This window comes from Camelus ferus, chromosome 17 (genome assembly GCF_009834535.1).
Source record: "Camelus ferus isolate YT-003-E chromosome 17, BCGSAC_Cfer_1.0, whole genome shotgun sequence".
Lineage (NCBI taxonomy): Eukaryota > Metazoa > Chordata > Mammalia > Artiodactyla > Camelidae > Camelus > Camelus ferus.
The window spans coordinates 26,125,023-26,140,034 of record NC_045712.1 but is presented as its reverse complement, the minus strand read 5'-3'; the positions used below and the strand labels follow the sequence as shown (position 1 = coordinate 26,140,034).

The 15,012-nt window shown below is 36.8% G+C and overlaps 1 protein-coding gene across 2 annotated transcripts in view; it reads right to left on the bottom strand.

Moving 5' to 3' along the window:
- Positions 1 to 15,012, bottom strand: part of PRKAR2A (protein kinase cAMP-dependent type II regulatory subunit alpha) — a 93,142-nt gene that overhangs the window by 39,029 nt on the left and 39,101 nt on the right. For both annotated transcript variants that reach the window (XM_032458556.1, XM_032458555.1), the window contains exons 3-6: positions 14,223 to 14,275; positions 11,685 to 11,768; positions 6,750 to 6,856; positions 3,104 to 3,257 (exon numbers count right to left, since the gene is read on the bottom strand). In XM_032458556.1, coding sequence (XP_032314447.1) covers positions 3,104 to 3,257; positions 6,750 to 6,856; positions 11,685 to 11,768; positions 14,223 to 14,275 — 398 coding nt within the window. The remainder of the gene's footprint in view (positions 1 to 3,103; positions 3,258 to 6,749; positions 6,857 to 11,684; positions 11,769 to 14,222; positions 14,276 to 15,012) is intronic.

Here is a 15,012-nt window from a genome sequence, read left to right as displayed (position 1 = left end):
AAAGTCCTGTGCCCTGAGCCAGGCAGACGTCCCACATGTTGTTGCTTGCTATCTAGCACTCAGTGGGTGCCACCTATGGGTCATAAATAGAACACAAAAGAAAAAACTCCCAGTCAAACATTTGTGAGCTGACAGTCATTGTTAAATGTGAAAAGATGCACCTTCAAAAAAGAGAGATAAAATAGTCAGATGGTTTTTTCCCTCACGGACTTTACAGTTTCAATGAGGAGACAACTCAAAACTTATAGAAATAAAAAAATCTACAGTTCAAGATAGCATGTGAAATGTGCTAGATAAACTATAGAGACAAAGTAAGTGCTACAAGAATTCTGAGGACAGAGAGATCAGGGTAGGCTGGAGTGATCAAGGATAATTTTGTCACAAAAATATAAACTTGTCTGGGACTGAAGGAGAGGTAGATTAACAGAGAGATGAAGGAGGCTCAAGATAAAAGGCAGGCATATGAAAGGTACTTTGATCCTAGCAAGTTACGGATTCGGACTTAGGAAACAGCTAACCAGAGCTATAGCCAGGCACCTCTCAGATATGTGTATGCATGTGTGGGGAGAGACCAGCAGCCAGGAGAATGTTAGCTGCTTAGGTTCCTAAATGGGTAAGTAGTTATTTGTACCTAAGTTAATTGTACCTTTCTTCCACTTCGGACTCTCAGGAATAGAACGATTTTTTTTTTTTTTGGTGGGGGGAGTATAGTAATGACATCCTAAAGGCTGGCAGAATGAAAAACAGCAAGGGGGTAAAGGCATGGTTAGCTGTAGGTTTGCTATTTTAGTATTCTTGATGATGGGGTGGGAGTAGGGTGGAGAAAACACATAGAAAACAACTGAGTTGAGGTGCCTAAATAGTTTTCACTGGCTCATATTTCATCAGCTACAGAATTCCCTGGCCCTAACCTGTGCCATGTTTCATCTGCCTTACAGAAGTCACCTACTGCGCCCTACATTCCTAGTGTAAGGATGGCAGACTCCTACCCTCTCTTCTTAAACTGCTCCACAAATAATGTCTGCTCACCAGCATTTAGCAAGATTCTGCCCCCATTTTATTCTCCATCTGTCTGCTTGAAAAGAGCCATTCAATCTTTGATTGCTCTAATGGGTTGCATCACTTGCCACCACTATTTTGAAGTCTAGGGTTAGGGATGTATCATTTTAAAAGTATTTTAAAAGTTACTGTTATACTTTGGAATATTACTCTATTATCTTTAGAATTCAGAAATTTAGAACTTCTACATGTTTTTGCAGTCCATCTAGGCCAAGACAGCTGTGGAAGGAGAATAGTCAAGACTGAGACAATGGGAATTATAAAGCTCCCTTCCTTATGTTTGAGTAGTCACTGTCAAAAAAGCAGTATTTAAAAAATCCACCTACCATGTTAGAAAGATGACTACGATCGCAGCAACAAACTGTATTTCTAGCTGAAAAGAAAGCAACTGATATTTTGTAGAGTGACTTATCTGTGTTCCAACCCTTTCTACGTATAATTTTGTACTTTCCAGAACTCTCAGGCTGTGCAAGGCCAATTCCTGTGACTATGGAGGATATAAAAAAGCACCAGACACAGACTCAGCTTTCAGGGAGCTTCCAAGGGAGCCATCAAGAGGAAACCCCTACCATGAAATGGCAGCTCCCTCAGGCAGCAAGTGTTCAGAGTCAAGTAAATAGCCCTGAAGTTCAAAAGTGAAAATGAATGCTACCCTTTCCTGTGACTGCAGAAGTTCCCTAAGAAAGTTTCTACTGACTTTCACTCAAGCAAGAGAGAGTGTGAAGAGGTAGAAGCAGTTTTTCCTTTGGTATTTGGCTGGAGTAAGGTGGTATTGTCAAAAAGGTTTTCTGTTCTGTTCTGCTAGGCTGCCCTTTTCCTAGTCCTTTGGGTAAAGGGAGCAAACTTTTCTTGGGGTTGTTTTTATGTGTACCTGTCAATGGTCTGGGTTGTACGTTTTTCCAGAACTCTACCTGGGATATATGGAATTAATAAGAAAACTTGGGGAACTCACTGTTATGTCCTTCCTTAAGTCCTGAGATCCCTAGCCAGTCCACCTTCTCCTTTCCATCTTTCAGGGTCTCCTGTGTTTGTTTGTTGTATGATATCCAGAGTTTTTTAGTTTTAAGAGGGAAGACTAGTGAGGAATGCGGCTATTCCATCTTGGCCTGGTACAGAAGTTGGCATCAGTGTATTTTAAAACTGAGTTTATTTTCCTCCATTACTTATTGATCTACCTTGAGATTTTAAGCAGTGGGATCCCAAATGTGTGATATATTCTTAAGCCATTATATCTTTCATCTCTCAGGGGCATTCTTAATTCTATATTAGTATATCACAATGAAGTGCTCTACTATGGCTTTAAAATGAGATTTAATTTGAGGAAATATATTGATAATTCCATGGTATACATTTAATTCTGTTTGTAGGGTAAATGGAAATATATTTCGATAAATGTCAACATTTTAAAAATAAAATTTGTAATTTGTAAAGAAGATGATTATTGTTTAAGAAGGAAGACAGTTATATATTCTGAAGGCTTGATACTGAAGGAAGCAAGGTAGGTCATGTACAATAGAGGACAACATCATAGCAGTATTATGCCTAAGACATTATAGGAAAGTTCTCTTTCCCAGAATATGGTTATTAGACTTTCAAGTCATCTAAGTCAATTAAATATTCACATGGACCAGTGACCAAGTAGATGGCTGAACACTGAGAAAAGGTGGTTCTGGGATAGTCAGAAATAGGCAACACCATTGGCAGAGCTTTCAATGACCCTTATTTTTCTAGGCTGTTTCTTGTGCAGAGAGTTATCCCTCCTCTCTCTACTTGTCTGATAAAACCATAAACAGAAAATGTAACAAGAGCTGACATGACTACAAGGTCATAAGACCTGGTCTTCTCCCTATAATTTGGAATATATGTTTTGTTGATAAGTCATTTCAGAGAAATGGAAAAACATACTGGTACAAGACCTTCCACAATGTCTTTCAGATAACTGAGACTATAAAATATAATGTGAACCAACAGCTCAAAGACAGAGAACCAGAAGTAAGGGTAATTAATACCATGCCATGCAAGGAGAACCATTTCTCTAACTCACCAGTCCCCAGAGGGAGCCTTCTGAAGTGGCGACAATGGTAGCAGCTCTCGGGGTGTTGTACATCAGAGCTAGTTCTCCAAAACTGCCATGGTTGTCATACTGACCAACAGAGCGGGTTTGATTATCTTTCGTTACTAAAATATCATAGGTTCCCCTGGAAGTATAACAAGAAAGAATGTCATTTATTACTTCCAATAATAAATTTAATAACTGGCAGGTGTACATGAATAGAAGGTACATATGATATAAAACCTTGTTATAGGGCATTTCCAACAGATTTTTGCTAGTATATAGAAACATAATAGATTTTTGCATTTTGACTTCATACTCTGTGACCTTGATTAAACTCACTTATTAGCTCTAATGGCTTTTGTATAGGACGTGGCATTTTCTAGAGGATCATGTCATCTTCAAACAAAGACAGTTTTATTTCTTCCTTTTTGTCACTCCCTCTTTCTCTGTTCCTTCTTTTCTTTTTTCTTCTTCTTCTTCTTTTTTTTTTTTTTTTTTTTTTTTTTTTTTTTCTCTATTGCACTGGTTAGGATCTATAGTACAATATTGAACAGAAGTGATGAGAGCAGACATGCTTGTCTTGTTCTCATTCTTAAGGGGAAAACATTCAACCTTTCATCATTAAGTATGAGGCTGGCTGTAGGTTTTTTATAAATGCCTTTAATCAGGTTGGAGAAAAGTCCCTTCTACTCCTAGTTAGCTTAGAGTTTTTATCATGAAAAGGCATTGAATTTTGTCAACTGCTTGCCCTGTAGGTATTGAAATGATTGTACGGGTTTTGTTTTGTCTGTTGAAAACTAGGATGTAAAACACTGATTAAAATAAACAAAAAGATGCAATTTTCTATCTATTGATAATGACTGCTGAAGAAAAAAAATCAGAACAGACAAGTATTGGGATAACTAGGCACTCTCAATACACCACTGAAGTAAATGTAAATGTTTCAAAGTTTCTGTAAGATAATTAACAACATAACAAATTCCTTAAAGAGACCCTTTGACACAGCAATTTCATTTCTAGACATTCTAAAGAGATCATCAAAGATATTGGAGAATATTTAACTTCAGGGATGCATACCAGGTAATATTTACATCAGCAAAAATCACAATTTAATCTGCTAACAATAGGGGACAGGTCAAATATATCTCTATATTCATATTATGCAGTGAATATAAATGCTGACATAGAATAATATTGCATCCCAAGGCAAACTACTTAAAATAGATTTTAAAAATCAGGTCACACAACAATCTATGACCCAAAAAGTGTGTGTGTGTGTGTGTGTGTGTGTGTGTGTATTTGTATAAATATATATATATATAAAAATAGAGAGTTGACTACGTTTCTCATGTTTATTGTTAACAGCTTTTAAACCCTACCTCACCATCCTTCTTCCTCTTCTGTCTCACATATGGGAAAGCTGATAAGAAAACCTGGGTGTCCCTCACGTGGTGCCGACGGGAAATTCAAACAACACAAGCACCTGACCATATATAACAGCAGCCTGACTCTAAGCTAGTCACCTCTCCCTGCTGTCTCAAGTCATTTCTGGACCTCTTGGAAACCTGCCCTGCTCTCCCTCAAAAGCTTTGTTGTGTGAGTAGTAAATCTTTTCATACCCTGTTATTCTGTGTATGTGGTAATGATCAGTCTTGATATCTGAACCAAATTTTAGGGTAATGGATCTGACCTAACAGTAAAGCATAGGAAAAAAATAGAAGACTATACTCTGTCGATGAAATCATAGCTAAATTACTTTCTTTCCTGTTTTTCCCCCTAAATTTCCTACAAAGAGCTTCCATTTGTTTGATAAAATCACTAAGTATCAAATGTTACACAAGAAGCAGAGAATAAAACCAATCACTCAAATATCAGTTACATGGCACCAACCCTGTCCTCAAGGGAGCTCACCACTCAGAAAGGAAGCTGACCTGTACCAGACCTGATGGACAAGGCAAAAGTAACAAGGCTGCGAGTAGAAAACATGGAATTCAGGGTAAATTCACTTATGTATTTTCAGTCTCCCTTCCAGGAGACACTAGCATCTTAATTTTGGGAACAACACAATTTCAGGAAGCCGCAAAGCAGAGTCCTCGCCCACTCAGGTTCTCTTCCAAATAACGGGGCATATTTTTTTATCATTGTTGTTATCACCAAATTACATAATAATTATCTATTTAAGTGTCTATCTCTCCAACTAGAAAGTGAAATGAGTTTTCTGAGGCTAGGAACAGTATCTTTTTATTTAAATGACAGTCTCTTCAATTTGTTAATAATTACTTTCACTGCATACAAAAGATAGTCCCTCTCATTTACACATATCACAACAAATAATTCCCTCTGTAGACAAGCGTTTCAACCTTTAAGCTATGGATATGCGCAGGTAAGTGTTTATTTCCCAGACTGAAGGTAACCACTGGGAGCACATGGCAGAGCAAGTGGGAAAGGTGGCTGCTGGAAGTGGTGGCATAACTTTAAAAAATTATTCTGTCACTACTTACAGAACCCTATATAGGAAGCATGAGCATAACAGACAAAAGTAAAACAGTCTTTAAGAATGTATTACTTGTATCATCTTCACACTTTAATGAAAACATTTCTTCCAATTGTAATCATTTGTCACAGATATCAAGGGCTCAAAGGTTACCCAAGGAGTACATTCTTGAAGATTTTCTGTTCAAGAACCTGAATGCGCAAAGGTTTGACAAGAGGACTAACTGAATCTAGTACAGTTACTGGACGGAGATTAAAAGAACCTCAAAAATCAGAGAATGAATAGAAAAAAATGAATAAGATCTGTACAGTAGATGACGGTACTGTATAAAATGTCAATTTCTGATTTTTATAATTAGTTTATGCTTATGTAAGAGAATGTCCTGTTTTTAGGAAATACACACTGAAGTATCCAGAGATAAAACAGCATTATGCCTGCAAATTACTCTCAAACAATAACGCTAATGTGGTAAAACATTCACCTGGGAACCTAGGTTTATAAGAATTTTTGTACTATTTGTGTAATATTTCTATAATTTGGAAAGTACTTTGAAAGGAAAAAATGAAAAATAATTAATGGAAGATACTGGCGAAGCAACATCTTATTGACCTTAAATTCTGATGAGGGTGTTCCTTTCAGGACTGAGAGGTGGTCAGAAGGAGACCCCCCAGATGATACTTATAGCTCAAGAGGTTAGGATACCCCAAGGCGAGTGGGTCAAATCCACACATTTTATGTATCCCAACACGGCTAGACGGGGCTAGGGGTATACAGGTTGAGGCAGGATACTCAAGTGTAAAATTAGGCTAGGATTAAATGATCCAGATAACAATAGTGTCATGGTTATTCTTCAGGAAATCAATTCATTTGAACACTGGCAAACAACATGTCTATAAAGCACACCTTGCACATCTTATGTAACTGTAGATAGTGGCAACCCAAGTATGGGTCATACTGAGGACTTAGGGCAGCAGCAGACAGAGCAGGGCAGGCTGTGGACAGAGAGGGGAAAACTTTGAGAAGTTTGTTCACTTGGCCATAAGTCCTGTCTGGGCTGAACAAAGCAGAGCGTGGAGCACTTGCCCTCAGTCATGAATCTTATTAAGTACAGCCATGCAATTGCATAGCTCTGTCTCCTACCGTTCAATGACATAAAAGTTGTCTCCATCATCTCCTTGGTCAATGACATGCTCATCAGCTTTGACTGTTCTTTCAAACATAGCATCAAGGACTTGAGAAAGTTGTTCCTACGGGGAACACACAAGGAGAAAAGATGGCTTTCACATTTGTGGGGAAAAAAATAACTGCTTATCTCAGTTGGTGACTACATGGTAGAAGTCCTCACATCAGACTGTTCCCCACATTCAAGCAGAAACCTAAGTGCTATCGGAAACAGATGCTTTCCTGTGACCATTCAGCTTTGCCTCTCCATGTACACAGCACAGTTGCTAAGTTTTCTGAGGCAGTGTTATTTTGAAAAAATTCTATAATTTATGCAAAAATAGGTGTCTAAATCATGAGGCCCATTCTCCCATGACTCACAAGACTGTCACCTCCCTTGATGGATCCATTATGTCATGTGTAAAGGCAGGTGATGCCACCTTCCTACAGGTGTTGATCTTACCAGGATTATAAAATCTAAAGGGCTGAAGTGCCCTCAGAGACCATGGAACAGTACAACTGCTCTAACCAGCCAAGCACATCAATTAACTTCGCTGAGCCTCAGTTTCTTCATATGTAAAAAGGCTTTAATAGGTAGTTTCTAGCTTATCAATTTTTATGACTAAAGGAGAAAAATCTAAGGAAAGTATTCATCACATAACAGGTACTCAATAAACAAGATCTATTATCAGACTGCTCATATTGCTTCAATCATTTATATACAACACATACAATTACTTACTTACCAGTGTTACCTGCCATAACCAGAAAGTAACTGTACTGATACGTATAATGAAAATAAAACAATGCTATTAAATTCTAACAAAACGGGGGTCTCAATCTAGGGCCAGTGTTCCTCTGTCAGGGAGCTCAGTGACTGTGAGGGGGCACTAAACACTAGCCTCAACTCAAAGAAAATTTTTCTCTTGGGAGGAATGTGGACTGAAGACCTGGCAAGGAAATAATTTTACTGCTGCATAATTCCATGTGATTTAGTGTTCTGTCAGTGTATCTGTGCTACCCGAAATAATTATCACCAAAAAGCATCTCTTTAGTTTCATAGTTCCATAGGTATTGAATACTGTATAAGTTGACAAATATTAAAAAGGAAGGCTTGCTACTCATGTGTCATCTGCAATCATGTGGAATGTGAGCCCAGTATTGCCAGAAATCTCATGTTTAAATACAGGTAACAAAGTCAAATTTTCACATACAATACAGACCAAACACATATATCTATACCTGGCTATATCTGGCCTGTGGGCTGTCCACTGGCAGCCTCTTGTTCTGAGTAATTCTTATTTTGGCCTGTACTCTCCAAAAACATCAGTGTCATGAGATATAGAATAAGGTGCAAAGGAAGTATTCTAGGTTAGAGGGGACTAAAACGACATCATGACAACCAAAAGCAACATGTGATTCAGGATGGAAAAACAAAACAAAAAAGCTGTAGAAAGCTTTACTGGGAAAACTTGAATATGGACTGTATTTAGGTAGTATTATTACACCAGTGTTAAATATCTTGGGTTTAATAATGGTATTACGTTAATGTAGGAGAATATCCTTGTTCTTGGAAAATACATATTAAGGTATTTAGTGGCTATGAGTCATGATGTCTTAAACATATTCACAAATGGCTCAAACAAAAAAAAAATAGTTTACACATATATATGTGTGTAACTACACAACAAGAGAAAGAGTGTAGCAAAATGTTAACAACTGATCAGTCTAGGTAAAAGATATATGAGTGTTCATGGTACTATTCTTTCAACTTCTCTGGAAATTTGAAAATTTAAAAACAGAAATTTGCAAAATAAATTTTTTAAAATGGAAACAAATACAGTCACCAGAATATCTAAAATTTGAAAAGCTAAACAATATAAAATGTTGGTAAAGATACAGAACAACTGGGAATGTCAAATATTATTGGAAGGAATACACAATAGTACAACCACTTTGAAAAAGAACTGGTAGATTTTTATAAAATCAAACAATACCTACCCTATGACCCAGCAATTTTGCACTCAGCTATTTTACTGAAGAAAAATGAAAAAAAAAAGTTCATAAAAAGGCTTGCACAAAATGTCCACAGCACTATTCTTAAGAGCCAAACCCAAGAAATAGACCAGGTATCCATCTCCAGAAGAATGGATAAGCAAACTGGTATTTTCATACAATGGAATATTACTCAGCAATAAAAGGGAATGAGCTAACATCACTAGCAATGACACATTGACATCACGGACCCCTGGATATGATGCTCTGAGAAGGACATGATGTAATTTCTGTGGTAGCCTGGCTAAAAATACATAACCATATTTCAATCATGAGGAAACATGAGACAGATTCAAACTGAGGTACATTCTATAACTAGCATTCTTCAAAATGTCAAAATCATGAAATGCTAGGAAGGACTGAAAACTATCACAAGTTGGAGGAGACTAGGGGACTGGATCATTGACTAGAAAAAAAACATTAGTAAGAAAACTGATGAAATCTGAGTAATGTTTGTAGTTTAACTAATGGTATTGTAACAATGTTAATTTCCTGGTTTTGATAATTGTACTATGGGTATATAAGATGCTAATATTAGGGGAAGCTAGATGAGGGGTATATGGGAACTCTTTACTATATTTATAGCTTTTTTATAAGTCTAAAACTAGTTCAAAATAAAAAGCAAAAAAAGAAAATGGAATGTTGGAACTACTGATACATGTAACAACATGAAAGAACCTCAAAAACATTGTGCTGAGTGAAAGAAGTCTCACACAAAAGAGTACATACTGTATGATTCCATTTATATGAAATCCTAGAAGGCAAAATTAATTTATGGTAGAACAAATCGAAATAATAGCTGCCTCTGGGGAAGGGGAGCAAGAACTGATCATAAAGGGGCATGAGGCAACTTTCTGGGGGTGGTGGCAATATTCTATATCTTGGCAGGGGTTTGGATTACCTAAGCGTATGCATTTGTCAAACTTAAGTGAATGCACACTTAAAATTCATGCATGCATTTCATTATATGCAAACTTTACATTAAAAAAATATAAACAAATAATGACCTCTAGTTCATGATATGCATGCCAAAGTATTTAAGGGGACTTATACTGAGATCTGCAATTTACTCGGAAATGTATGCAAAAAAAAAAAAAAAAAAAGAGTTAATGCAGGGGCGAGCAAATAGCTGTTTTTGTAAATAATGTTTTATTGGAATACACCATACTCTTTCATTTATGCATTGTCTGTGGCTGCTTTCCTGCTACAATAACATAGTTGAGTAGTTGTGACAAAAATATTTACTACCTGGTTCTTTAAGAACAAGTTTGCCAACCCTTTTGCTGAGGGTAGATGGTATATAGCACAACAAGCATAGTAAAATGTTGAAGTTAGAATCAAGGCAACAGATAAATGCATGTTCTGTAAAATTCTTTCTACTTTATTGTATTTGAATAAAATGTTAGAAAAATATAATTAAATGTGAAAATTCAGTTTTCATTCTTCAATACTAAAATGGTAAAATCATGTTCTCCAACACTTAGAAAACTCAATATTGGACTGACACAGCAAATTCCTTTAGAACATCTGCTGTATAACATTTACAAGGGGTTTTATTCATAGTAGATAAAGAAGCAAGTCCCCTTTCTATCACTACAGATGAGTCTTCCAAGGAAAACAGCTGACACAGACTAGTATTTCTCACAATCCTTTCCTTGAAGTCATGTCCTTGTTTTACTCAGTCTCAGACTAATAAAACTCTGATTGAAGTTCTGGCTATTCCTATAACCACACAGTTACCAAGCAGACTGGTTTACAGACACCAGGGATGGTTGATACCCTTGACTGATATATCATGAACTCATGTTTGACCAGCCAGATTCCCAGGGAGGGCTGTGGGGATATCTTTAGAAGACTTATTTGCAGGAGCTGGGCAGCAGGAGAATTCCATTTCCCATCCTTCCTGTCTCTGTACATTCTGGGATTCCCCGTAGGCCCAGCACCTTAGCCATTCATATAGCTTCAGGGAGCTCAAACCAGAGAAGAAACAGAAAATTTGAAGAGTCTCTGTTCTCAGGACGTAGCCCCTGTTCTCTGTCTTCACCCAGGGAGGGAAGACAGGCACAGGCATAGATCCTGTGCTTGGGCTTTGCAGACACATACTACTCTGTGTGTGCCCCATGCCTGTCGTCTTTGCTGAGAAGTAATCACAAGAGGTGTTTCACAACAAAGGTGTGAGAAGACATCACAAAGTCACACACTCTTAGTGGGTTAACTGCTACCAATGAGGAGAACTCTACACTGGCATCTTTGGAGAAATTACTCTGCAGCATGAATTCAGACCCTCCAAACTAAGCCAGCATCATGCAAATCTGAACATTTCCTTTTTTTTTTAATTGAAGTATAGTCAATTTACACCATTGTGTCAATTTCTGGTGTACAGAATAGTTCAGTCATAATACATATATTCATTTTCATATTCTTTTTCATTATAGGTTACTACAAGATATTGAATATGGTTCCCTGTGCTATACAGTATAAACTTGTTGTTTATCTATTTTATATATAATAGTTCGTATCTGCAAATCTCAAACTCCCAATTTATCCCCTTCCCACCCCCTTACCCACCGGTAACCATAAATTTGTTTTCTATGTCTGTTGAACATTTCCTTTTAACATGACCAAACCACATGGTCCTCAAATGATACTGTCTGAGAGGAGTACCAAAGCAGAGAAACACTAAAAGTCATCTGAAAAGTTCATTATGTGTTGTGGTGCTCAATACAATGCAAATGTTTGTAACTAGGGTGGATCTAAGGTTTTATGCTTCATTTGGCTGTGGCTAAGATGCTAAAAACTGTTTAAATGATGAATAGAACAAAAACTGAAAAACAACAATATTTTTTAAAGCAATGTTACCTGATCAAGATTTTTGAAAAGAAGAATATCTTTGCAAGCTTCCTGAAGTCTGCATCTCTGTTGATCAGTTTTAGGATGAATCACCTGCCAATTCAAATAAAACCAGGGAAATTTTAAAATGGAATTTTACAATATTACTTTACTTACAAATTGGTATATTTCTTTCTCCTAAAAATGGGAAAGATTAAGAGCACATGCTGCAATTTTATTTCTTTACAAATACTAAGCAGTGCTCTGATCATGGATGGGCAATGTGATAGGGGGTGAAGAGCACCCACCCTGGACCACCCACCGGCTGTGTGCTGGCAGCAAGTCAGCTATTCACTGGGAACCTCAGAGTCCTCATCCGTAAAGTGGGGGGTTAGATATTTGTTCATTCAACAAATACTAAGCACCTATTAGGTGTCAGGCTCTGTCTTAGCCCTTGGGACACAGCAGTGGACACAAGATAAAAACACCTATTCTCACATTCAATGAATACATAAAATATGTTAGAGAGTGACAAGGCTAAGGAGAGAAGTAATACAGAAGGATGATTAAAAATGTGTGTGTGAGTGTGAATAGGTGACATTTGTATAAAGGTCTCAAGGAAGTGAGGACAACCTGAGGGAGTGGGTTATGTGGACATCTCTGTGCAAAGAGCAGCTCAAGCAGAGGGAACAGCAAGTGAAAACAAGGTCTTCTTGCAGGTGAACAGCATGCTTGAGAAGAAGCAGGAGAGAGATGCGACTGATGCAGAGCGAGGGGGAAGGATCAGAAAGAGATCAGGTTTGGGGATTAGGTGGAGGTGATGCCCACATTCACAGAGGGCACTGCAGGTCACAGAATTGGTTCTTTTCTCTAGTGACATGGGGGCAACGTGAGGAAGGGAAGAGGTCTGACTAATGTTTTTAAAGGCTCACATTGGCTCCTGAGTGAAGATCAGCCTTGAGGGAGGCAAGAGTGGAAGTCAGGAAGCTACTACGATTATCCTAGTGTTAAATAGTTGTGACTAGGACCAGGGTGGTAGCCATGGAGGTTTGAGAAGTAGGGGAATTTTGGATATGTTTTTAAGACTGAGCCCAATGGATTTGCTGAAAAATTGAACATAGGTGTGAAAAAGTGAGAGGAGCTGAGGGTGACCCTAAAATTTTGGACCTGAGCAACAGGAAGAATGGAGCTGCTATGAAATGAGCTGGGGAAGACTGTGGGTGAAAAAGAATATTTAAAGGGAAAGAATCAGGAGCTCAGTTTGAGTTGCCTTTTGAAATCTAAGTGGAGATGGCAAGTAGACAATGGCTAAGCAAGCTATAGTTCAAACATCAACAACTTAGTATTACCAGTAAAAGTAATGATATCTACAAAATTAGAGTTGTCAAAAGGGTTGAATGAGTTACTACATGCAGTGTTTAAAACAGTACCTGGTATTTAGTAGGTGCCTCCAAATTATTACTAATATTATAGATATTCAGTAAATGTTTATTGAATTATTTCTATAAAAAGAAATAATTCTTGTCTAGCACTGCTATTATAATTGAGACCTATCAAGCTCCTTCCTAAGTATTATCTTTACACTAAAAAAAAAGTAGCTTCTGAACCCACTTAATTTGACCAGAAGTAACAGATGTCAAGTATTAAGTATTTTAAATTTATGATATTAAAAAGTTAGCAAAAATCATTTTAACTTTTTAAAGTCATCAAGAACTTTATAATATCCAGAATAAAAAAATTTTTAAACCTACGTATCTATTATATTCACACAATGGTAGCATTTTATTATTAGAATACTTCAGAAATCTTTCATAGTCTACTCATTGTAAGGCATGCTTGGAAGATCATTAAAGTTTCTTTTATAACATCAATCTTTTTAAAAAGATAGTTTTCAAATTTGCTTTTATAAAAGTAATTTGTAAATTGTACAACCTTGTAACCTTGAGATTTTAAAAAAGCACCCAAAAGTCAACCTAGTCCTGCCACAACTGCTGTTAATATCTGGGATATGTCCTTCCAGGTATAAATCTTTATGTAAATAAGTAAATAGATAAATAAATATTTTAAAGTTATTTTTATTTTACAAAATGATCTATAAAAATGTACCTCAAATACACATCATTCCATATCATTTAAATCCAGTCCAGTACCATCATTTCCAATGGCTGCAGATTCTCTTGACTCGAATGTACCATAATTTAGCCCCTGGAATCCCCTACTTTGGTTCATTCATGCTGTTTCCATTTTTCACTATTACAACACTGCAATAATCTCCTTAGGAAGGATCTGACCGTTAGGGAGGAATTCTCCTTCAGGTAACTGCTGAGTCAGCTGGCTTGACAATAAGGCTCTGACGGCTACAGCTAGGCACCCCTTCTTACCACAACCTCAACCAATCCTGCTTTCATTCTTCTTAATGACTGTCAATCTTTTACATAAGAAATGGCATCTTGATGAGATTTTAATTTGTATTTATTTTAAATATCAGCATGACTAGATCTGGCATGTAGAGAGGAGGGGAGTGGGGACTAAAACAATTCTACCTAATACCTTTGCTGCAGGTCTTACCCTTGGATCAGTATCTTCCTCTTCCTCATCAGGATTATAGGTCTCAGCACAGACTAAATTTGGAAAGAAAAAGTAAAAAGAAAAATGAATAAAACAGATGTGTGCTTTTACTGGAAAAATAGGAAATGAACACAATTTCATTTTATTCATTGTTTTCTAAAGTTATAATGATTTTTACAATCTCTTCCTTCGATTAACAAATATATTAAGTAGCTAGTAATGCCAGCCTTTCTTTAGGTGTTGAAAAGCAGCTCTCTAGGAATTGGCAGTCCAAATAGGAGAGAGACGATTAAAAAAAAAATCTACTAAATCCTATGGAAGTAGCAGGAACAAGTAAGGAGGTGCTGTCTCTGCTCAGTTATGAAGAAGAGATGGAAAACCACAAAGTACAATATATGCAATACAAACACATGGGTATGGAATTTGAGCAATTACAAAAAGAATCAATTAAAATATCTTAACATCATTATGTACATGAATGACTTAAAAAATAAGAATGAATTTTAAACAAAACAAATACTATGTGTCAGGTTCTGTTCTAGGTACAATATTACATAAATCTAAGACCAACTTGATTTTCTTTGTAGGTAACCTGTGTTTGTGCCAGGTGGCTGCAAGACTTGTCTTTGTTATAATTCAAAGATTTAAAAAATATTTACTGGACAATTGTTTATAATAGCAGAGTATCAGAAATGATGTAAATACCCATCTGAACAATACAGTTATAAGAAAGGAGGAGGAAGATCTCCATAGGCTAATAAATAGTGAGTTCTAGGAGGAAAAAAAAGCA